The 9661-nt window shown below is 59.7% G+C and overlaps 2 protein-coding genes across 2 annotated transcripts; both read left to right on the forward strand.

Moving 5' to 3' along the window:
- Positions 1 to 5: 5 nt before the first annotated feature.
- On the forward strand, positions 6 to 4102 carry CASTOR1 (cytosolic arginine sensor for mTORC1 subunit 1; the record flags this gene model as incomplete). The annotated part of the gene is made up of 8 exons (XM_010720420.3): positions 6 to 126; positions 1812 to 2005; positions 2112 to 2244; positions 2459 to 2582; positions 2957 to 3064; positions 3133 to 3215; positions 3325 to 3419; positions 3491 to 4102. Coding segments are annotated over 8 exons (924 nt in total), but the record flags the coding sequence as incomplete, so codon positions are not given.
- A 96-nt stretch (positions 4103 to 4198) lies between these two features.
- Positions 4199 to 9661, forward strand: LOC104913575. Its single transcript, XM_010720422.3, has 3 exons — positions 4199 to 6944; positions 7761 to 7888; positions 8055 to 9661. Exons 1-3 carry the CDS (start codon positions 6908 to 6910, stop codon positions 8529 to 8531), a joined length of 642 nt encoding a protein of 213 aa, XP_010718724.1. The 5' UTR covers positions 4199 to 6907; the 3' UTR covers positions 8532 to 9661.

The following is a 9661-nucleotide window of genomic DNA, read 5'->3' on the forward strand; positions in this document are numbered from 1 at the left end:
CCCCTTCCTCCTCCTCCTCCTCTCGGTCCCACCGCGCCGCGTTGTGTCCCGGCAGGTGTAAGTTCTTCAGCCTGACCGAGACCCCCGAGGATTACACCATCATGCTGGACGAGGAGGGCTTCAAAGGTATTGCCACTGCGGTGACGAGTTGTGGCCGGCCTCAGCGGGGTGATGCTCGGAGCTCTGCGGTCAGCAGGGAACTGCCCTGCTCAGGTTCTCCCAGTTTGGCTGCTCCGGTGCTGCCCGCAGCTTCTGCAGTGGGATGGGGTGGGGAGTGGGAACGCTGCCCATCCCCATATCCCTATATCCCTCCATCAGGGCGTGCTGGGGGTCTTTGAGCCCTTCCAAGTCAGTCCCTCTCCCTGGAAGGTGGCACCGGGCGATATCCCCGTGTAGTGACCTATGTGTGCAGCCCTGCTGCGGGGGTCTGACCCCACGGGCTGTGCTGGGGGCACATCCTGACCCCATCCTGTGCTCCAACCCCCCCCGGCCGGGCTATATCTCCTGCTCACGCCCCGAGGAGCAAAGGTCAGCAGCTCGGCCGCAGTGCGACGCTCCCACCCGGCTGCAGCCCAGCTCCCCACTGCTGTCCGGAGGAACCGGGGCCGATCCCCACGCATTGTTTTATTCGGGGCCTTATGGCCAAATGCTCCTCGATCCTGAGGGGCGGGCGGGAAGCGGCGAACAATGGCTGCGAGGCTCTGCACGGCGCCGGGCTGGGGGGCTGCCAGCACCCCCGGGGCACCCCGTGGAGCCCTGCTGCACCCCTGTGTTATAATTCACGGCACTGGGGCTGGGTGAGGATCTGGGGCCGGCTGCTCCCCAAGGCATGGGGACGTCTGGGGGCACCCATGTGGTCACAGCCCACCGTGCGGCCCCCAGTTCCTACGGGTGTTGAAAAGCCATTAAGTGGGGATGCGGCCCCGCGGTCCCCGTCCTCGGGAGTGCTTCCTGAGCAGGAACAGGCGGCTGCCAGCACCCTGGGCTTGGGAACTCCGGATCCAGCCTCACTCCTCCCTCATCGCTGCAATGAGCTGGGTGTTCTCAGCTAAGTGCTGCCTGGCTTCTGCTGAGCACTAGGCAGTGAGGTCTGGGGGTGCCCACTCGGGAACATGGGGTGTCGAAGGAACAGCGTGGCCCTGATCCGTTCCTTCCTGGGGAGCGGGTGTGGGGCAGGAAGGAACCGGCCGGCACACTCATTCCCTGCCAACAACAGCAGCTTTTTGGGAGGCAGCCCTGGCCTCCCGCCAGCACGGGCTCAGCCTCATGGATTGTGGCTTGTCAGAGCCGGGCACGGTGTGAGGCCGTCCCATGTCCCCTCTGATGTGACATAGAGGCAGAGGATGGGGTGGGAGATGTGCACAGCCCCAGGGTCTTAGCGTGCTGCACCCACTTGCAGCCAGCTCTGCAAGTGCAGGACGAGAGGCACATCCCAGATTTGGAAGGTTTGTCCCTAGTATCAACATTCCCAGCCCTATGTGTGGAGCTGACATTGCCCCTTGCTGCACGGGGACAGCACCGAATCATTTCTCCGTATGCTGGCACTCAGCACCCTGCACTGCCATCAGAGCAGGGATGTACATAGCGTTACACCCTGTGGTGCCTTGGGCACAATGTCCTCGCTGTCCCCAGGCAGTCACCCTCAGCATCCCCTCCTGTATCCCTCACCCGGTCCCCAGCAGGCCATTGTCTCTTCCAGCACCCAGTTTTGCACAGACCGGTACCTGCTGACCCCTCTTGCTGGCATCCCGGCAGGTCTGGGGACACAGCACAGCCCCATGTCATACCTCAGTTTCCCCTCTCCCACACAGAGCTGCCGCCCTCCGAGTTCATGCAGGTGGCAGACTCAACATGGTCGGTGCTCAGCGTCGTCTCCAATGGCTGTGCGCCCTCCGGCTGCCAGGCCACCGGCGTCACCAAGATCGCCCGCTCCGTCATCGCGCCGCTGGCCGAGCACCACGTCTCGGTGCTGATGCTCTCCACCTATCAGACCGACTTCATCCTGGTGAGCTCAGTGGGGACGGTGCCTCGTGGCCCTGGGGCCGCGTGGGAGATGCTGGGGACCCCGCTGATCTTTGGTGGCAGCCGCGGTGACGCCGCGCCGCTGCCAGGTGCGGGAGCGGGACCTGCCTGTGGTCATTCACACCTTGGCCGGGGAGTTCGACATCTATAAGGAGGAGAATGGTGAATCCATCCCAGTCCCATGTGATGATGCCAGCAATGGGTTCCTCAAGCCCAAGTCAGGTGAGTGGCACCACGACGTCCCCGAGGCCACCTTGTCCCCAGGTGGCACAGTGCCCGAGGGACGCTCCTTTGCAGACACCCCCGTGTTTTGGGGACCCCTGTTTTTGGCATCCTGCGGTGCCCCGGAGGACGCTGCTGGCCCCGGTGGCCACGTGGTGGCACTGCGGTGCTGTCCCCAAAGGCACCGGTGACAGCTGGCGGCTCTGCCCCGCAGCCCCCAGCCTCACGCTGCACCCCGTGCAGAGCCCTCAGAACCGCTTCTGCATCCTGACGGTGGCACCCGACACGCTGCCTGCCATCGCCACCATGCTCATCGATGTCCTCTTCTACTCCCACAGGTGAGTGACAGCGCTGGGGACATCAGTGCCACCCCTTGTGCCTCACTCACTCTTTCCCTTTTTCACCTCCCCGTGCATATTGCTAACTTTTTGCCACCGTTGGGTGCTGCCAGCCCTGTTGCCACCTCTGTGGACAGGAGCCCTGGGGAGACAAGCCATGTGGTGCAGCCACGCAAAGCAAAAGAGAAAAGGTTTATTCTTGTAAACAGGGTGGGCACCCACCCCCTGCAAACTCAGCTGCCCAAATTTGCCAACCTTGTTCCCATCTTGTGGCAGCCCTGGGTGACACTGAGATGCCCCAGTGGCACCCTTGGAGCTGTCCCAATGGCACACTTTTCCTGATTCGAGGTCCTTGTGCCATCCGCTCCCCGCAGCCCCCCCAAGGAACCCGGTGCCAGTGACCTCGACTCCATCACCTTCTTTTCCTTCTCGCTCATCGAGGGCTACATCTCCATCGTGATGGATGCAGAGACCCAGAAGCAGTAGGTGCTGTCCCTGGGTGCCCCCACCAGCACCGGGGGTCTGCCATGCTCAGTTCCCTCGTTTTTAGGTTCCCCAGTGACCTGCTGCTCACCAGCTCCAGCGGGGAGCTCTGGCGGATGGTGAGGATCGGTGGGCAGCCCCTGGGCTTTGGTGAGTGCCACCGCAGGTCTGCATGGGGGCACGGGGATTTGGGGACCCCTCCTCTGCCACCACTGTGTGTCACCGTGTTGGTGACACCACGGTCTCGTCACCTCCCCAGATGAGTGTGGCATCGTGGCACAGATCGCCGAGCCGCTGGCTGCTGTCGACATCTCAGCCTATTATATCAGCACCTTCAACTTCGACCACGCGTTGGTGAGCCCGGCACGCGGCACCACGGCTTCTCCATGTCCCCCAGTGGGGCTGACAGACCTCTGTCCCTACAGGTCCCTGAGGAGGGCATCACGGAGGTCATCGAGCTGCTGCAGAAGCGCCAGGAGAGCGGCAGGTAGTGGCCAGGTGTGCGGTGACACCGTGCCAGTCCCCTCCTGCACAGGGCTGTCCCCAGCACGGTGTTTGTTGGTCCTCATTCCTAAGCCTTTCCCTGGTGCTGGGCAGAGCCCGGTGGCTCAGCATCACTCTGCCCATGGGGGGGACACGCAGGGGGACACTGCTGTGACAATGTTAGTTGCAGAGTTAGTTGCCTTCCTGTGCCTTGGGCTCCTGCCCGGTGTTCTCAGGGTGCAGAGGGTCCCATTGAGGGGATTGGGGTGGTGGAGACCAGGGGCCTGCATGCCCTGGAGCAATGATGTGCCACAACCCCAGCGGAGGTGACAGCATTGCTGCCTGTCCCCATGTGGGTGTCTGTGTGGGGTGGTGGCTGTGATGCTCCTGGGGGCTGCAGGGGGGGTCAGGGCAGCACTACAGCCCTGTGTCCCCTTGGGGTGGCCCGGTGTCCCAGACATTTTGTGTTGTGGGGAGGCAGCGGTGGCTCCCCAGCTCCTTTCAAGCTGTTACACACTTTTTAATGTCAATAAAAGTCCTATGTTTTGTGTTTTTTTTCTGAGCGCACCTTGGCTGCAGCTGGGACCACTCTACAACCTGTCCCCAAGCGGCAGCATGGTGACACTTCTGTCGCCATTGCAGCTGCCTGAGATGCAGCACAGCAGGTGACGGCTTTGCTGCTGATGTCACCCAGGGGATGGGGACACGCTCGGGGCAGTCCTGTGACACATTTGGGGCAGGAAGTCGGGCCAGACAGCTGCCACCATCCTGACACCACCACTATGAATAGCAGCAGGGTCCCTCGCCCAGCAGGGACCAGCACTCATCCGACATCCCTGCGTGTCTCCACTGTGTACAGCTGTGAGCCCTCGGCTTCCTGCAACGTCTATGGGCTCTTTCCTGTCCCACTCTCTGTTTTCCAGGAGTCATGAGACAGCAGTGACGTGAGCCCCAGAGATGAAGAAATTGCAGTCAGCCATTGTGGTCACACGCTCTATTTTCAGCCCCGTTGGATATTGCACATCCCTGCAAATTGTCCCCAAAGGCAGCCAGCTGTTGGTGGCAGTGATTGCTGAGTCCCTGTCACAGCCTGTAGGGACCCTGCGAAGTCCTGGAGTGGGGTGGTGCAGAGTGGTGGTCTGGGGTGTCCTCTGCCTGCATGATCTCAATGATTTGGCCAGGGTCCTCTACTGGTATGGTGAGCCCTGTGGGGCTGTGGGCCTGAGGGTGGATGGATGGATGGGGCGATGGATGGATGTGAGAGAGGAGAGGTGGGCAGAGGGACTGAGATTATTAGATGGATGGATGGATGAATGAATGGACGAGTTGGGGGATGTGTCAGTGAGAGGGTGGGTGGGTGGGTGGATGGATGGATGGATGGATGGATGGATGGATGGGTGGACAGGTAAAAGAATGGAGAACCAGGTGGATGAATGTCTAGAGGGGTGATGGAATGGACAGATGGACAGATAGCTGGATGGACTAATGGACAGACGGACAGACAGGCAGGCCCTTTGACTACATGGACAGATAGACAAACTGCCTCCACTCTGGAGGAGTTTCTCCTGGAAAGAAGGGTGTTCTTCCTCCTCCGTCTCTCCAGAGCTGCCCTCCAACCCCTGGCCCCACAAGGCAGAGCCCAGCCTGGCCAACACCCATGGGTGTCCTTGGGCAGGGGACACCTTGAGGAGGATGAGAACAAGGCCGAGGAGGCAGTGCCACCCTGTGTCCAGCAGCAGGGAGTTCTGCAGGTTGGGGGCAATGGGAGGGGAGGGAGAAATTTGGGGAAAAGAATACTTCATTTTCTGGAAGTGAGTCAGTGTTGCGCTCTTCCGCTCGCAGGGAGATGTTATTTCAGGAGTGTCCTCCTCTTGCCTGAGCCACCCCATGCGAAACCAACTTCTGCTGCGGGCAGCTTTCTGTACTCAGAAGCAGGGCACTGCTGGCTGTGTTTCAGGGCTGAAACCCAGGGAAGGGAAGCGATTTGCTCCCAGCTGGCACGGATTGGCCATGATCTGGGGTTGTGACATGCAAATTCTGCACATTTTGGGGCCATGTGGCAAAGGGTGGGACTGCAGTGGTGTCATGTTTACGGTCCTCCCCAAATCGGGATATGAAGAAGGAGAGCTTCAGGTTTGGGAACCACATGGTGGCATCACCCCACTTTGGATGGGTTTGCTGTCACTCTTCACAAAAATCCAATGGATTATAACAATAATAAATCTCATAAATAGCATTAAATTCAACAGGATGTGTCAGCATCCTCTCATGCTCCACTGCAAAGCAAAAGCAGCTTGGGCTGCGGCTGTGATGCGATACTCACTCCATAACCATGACTCTACAGGACTTTGTCAGACAGAAAACAGACTTTGTACAGCAACTGGTGCTGCTGATGAACCCTAGCTGATTGCACTTCCTTCCCTGCATGTGTTGCGTGTGGTGTAGCAATGGGAACGGGTGCATTCCTTCCTTTTAGTGCCCTACCACAGGTCGTGGCAGATCAAACCAGAGCAGGGCCAGCCCGGTGCGGTGCACAGTACTCATGTCCCCATCACCAGCATCATGCACCCTCCTGCTCTGAGTGGTACCCTCGGATCTGGGGTGTCCCCATCGACCAAGGAGAGATTGCAGACAGACAGACAGGCTGAACATCCTGGAGCATTGCTGAGTGCTGAGGTCTGGAGCAGTCTCTGAGTCATCCCGCTGCGCTCTGCATTGCCCCAGTCTGCCGTCCCCATCCAACCTGGCACCCACTTCTTGTCTGCAGCCCTGCACTACAGCACCATTTGGTGAAACCCCGGCACCAGGCTGCGGTCAGAGCTGTTCACACTTCCACCAGAGGTGTGATATGGGGCGGCAAGGTGCCAGCCCCATAGGTGCACCCCGGGGACAGGGGCAGACTGCAGGTGCCACCTTGACCCCAGGCTCCAGAGCTGGCACCGATGCTGCCAACAGCCTCTATTGGCTGAATATTGATTTCAGAGGCTGATTGCAGTTTAGTGAACACGGAGCAAGAGAGATGCAGACCCGGGTGACTTAACGATGTGCTTCCATAAGAAGCTCTGCACGATGCCCCAGGCACCCGACTCACTCCGTGCTTGGGATGGACCTATGAGGACTCCCTCGAGGAACTGAATCGAAGAACAAAACTATATACAGCTGGCAGCATTTTCTCCCTGCAGCCTGGCATGCCCCGCTCATTGGTCCCTCAGTCATCATTTCTCTTTCTTTCTGGGTGGGTGGGTCTGCTTTCTTCGGAGGTGGCTAATCAGTGCACTTAAAAAGGCACTGCTTCCCCATTGCTGGCCAGTAAGGAAGTCGCTCGCCCGCCCTGCAGCACCGCTCGGCGGCACCCGGACATGCGGCACAACACGCGGCCCCTGGGTGTGCTGGCAGGTAGGTGCTCACCAGCGTCCCACAGCTGCCCTCTTGCTCGCACCTCCATCCATGGGGCAGCACTGCTCCTGGCCGTGATGCTCCCCAAGGCCCTGGGTGTGCAGATGGGGTCGGTTCTTCCCGGGGAACCCTCCCGGGGCTTCCCTTGAAGATGGGGTGCTGGGAGGGTGTGGGTGAGGGGATGTGGTTTGAGGTCGGTTTGGGAGCAGGGTGGCTGCAGGTGGTGGAGGAACGGGGTCTCTGTGCTTTGCAGACGTGTTCCACAACCACAAACCCAGCTCGGTAGGGCCGGGTGCTGCTCTGTCATCGACCCCACGTGGATGTGGGTGACAGCAGGGCTGAGCCAGCCTGGAGCCAAGGGGACAGACGTAGGGTTGTCACTGCCTATGGCCCCACGTTGGCCTGTGCTGGCAGGGAGCTGCACAGGCAGCATCCAACCTGAGCAATTCTATGATTCTACGAGCTGTGTGTGTTCCTCTATGCCTTGAGTGTACCTTTCTCCTCCTCTTCCTCTCCCCCTGATATTCCTCCTCCCTGTGCCAAGGGCTCTGCCAGGTCCCAGCAGCTGGCCTTAGGGACAGGGATGGCTTTGTCCCCACAGCAGGCTCAGGACCTCACCACTGTGCCCAGCACTCACGGTCCTCCCCTCTGGGCCCAGCACCAGTGTATGGGCTGATGGGATCGCCGTTCCCATTGTGGATGCTCCCAGCTCTCCCTGCAACATCTCCACTCTATCGCTGCCGCCCATCCTCATATCCCCTCATCCCGCATCGCTTTATCCCCATATCCTCACCATCTCTCTCTTCTTCCTCCCAGCCGTGGCCAAGGGACTCCTCCTGCTCTGGGCCGTGCCTGCACACAGCACTCAGCCCCCATCCCCGCAGCAGACCCAGGCCTTGGTGCGGCACATGGCCGAGGATGCACAGGAACTCTTCAAACTCTACGTGAGTGCCGCCTCCTGGGGTGGGGGTAGCAGGGGAGGGTGGCCGTCCCCGCAGTAACCCCATTCCCCCAGTAACCTCATTCCCCCAGTAACCTCATTCCCCCAATAACCCCATTCCCCCCGTAACCCCATTTCCCCAGTAACCCCATTGCCTTTCCCACAAGCAGGAGCAGGAGCAGCACCTGCCCCACAACTTGTGCCGGGCCAACAGCTTGCTGGAGTGGCTGCGGGGGACTTTGGGGCCATGGGAGAAGGATCTGCGGGCACTGCATGGCACCATGACCCGCATGGAGCGGGAGCTGCAGGACATTGCCCAGCACCAGAGCAACCTCCATCCACCCGATGCCGCCATCCTACACCGCCTCCGCAGCGCCCACATGAAGGTGCGCGGGCTGCTGACCCACCTGCAGGACACCATGGAGGCCCGCGGCATCGTCCCCTCCACCATCCCTCCATCCCGGGGGCCGGCACCCAGCAAGGTGTTCCAGCAGAAGCTGCAGGGTTGCCGCGTGCTCTGGAACTACTCCCGCTTCGTGGCCAAGCTCAGCGCCTGCATGGAGCGCATGGAGTGCACGTGGGCACGGCGCAAGGAGAGGGGCCGGCGGAGAGGCCGGAGACGGGGATGGAGGGCAACCAGACCCTAAAGGAGACCTCCGTGCCAACACCAAGCCTGCAGGGCTGCGCTCGGATGTAGAGCTGTGCCCGGTGCTGGCGCCGGGGTCACTGCGGGTTGGTGACAGCCCGCCCTGCCGGATTTTCCAGTGATTCAATGGGTCCGGTGACACGGCCTGACTAAGGGGCCCAGCACCCACACATGGTGCAGCACCGGCTGTGAGTGCAGCCTGTCTGCCCCCCTGCAACCCCCCCTGCCATCTCAGGGGGTTTGGTGACCCTGGAGATCAGAGCCCCTGAGAGCTTGGTGTCCTTCCCGTCATCTTGGTGTCCTTCCCGTCATCTTGGTGTCCTTTCCATCTTGGTGTCCTTCCCATCTTGGAGTCCCCACTCATGTGGTGTCCCTTCGAGCTTGGGGTCCCTATTAGTTTTGGGACCCTTCAAGCTTGGTGTCCTTGTGAGCTTTGTGTTCCCACTCCCTTGGTGTCCCTATTAGCTTTGTGTCTCTGCAAGTCTTGGTGTCCCTTCAAGCTTGATGTCCCCACTCAGTTGGTGACCCCACCCGCTTGACATCCCTATGAGCTTGGGGTCCCCGTTAGTTTTGTGTCCCTCCTACCTTGGTGTCCCTTCAAGTTTGGTGTCCCCACTCAATTGGTGACCCCACTCACTTGACGTCCCCACTCAATGTCCCCGCACACACAGTGTTCCCTCTCAGCACCCTCATGAGCACACTGAGCTCACCTCTGTGTTTTCCTCCTCACCCCTCCTCACCCTCTGTCCCCATCATCCCCGTGCCCACCCCGTTCCCTCATCACCTCACACTCCTAGGACGCCCCCAGGTGTTGGGCACAGCCCTGTGCTCTGGCAGTGGGCACCGACCCCCCCATAACTTATACGTGACAGTGGTTCCTGTATTTATTGAAGCCATCAAATTAATTTAACGCTTCCCCAGGCTGGGGACGAATATTTAAGTTTACACTTTTAATATATAAATGGATATCTATTTTTGTTATTTTTTTTATTGTATTGTGTTAAAGTATAAATGTGATGATATTTTATTTATGAATGCAAATATTATTTTGTACTGGAAGAGGGGACCAACCCTTTATTTTTCTATGGCAGCAGATGGAAATAAAGTCTTGACCTCGGCCTGTGGGCCGAT

Source organism: Meleagris gallopavo, chromosome 17, assembly GCF_000146605.3.
Source record: "Meleagris gallopavo isolate NT-WF06-2002-E0010 breed Aviagen turkey brand Nicholas breeding stock chromosome 17, Turkey_5.1, whole genome shotgun sequence".
Classification (NCBI taxonomy): Eukaryota; Metazoa; Chordata; class Aves; order Galliformes; family Phasianidae; genus Meleagris; species Meleagris gallopavo.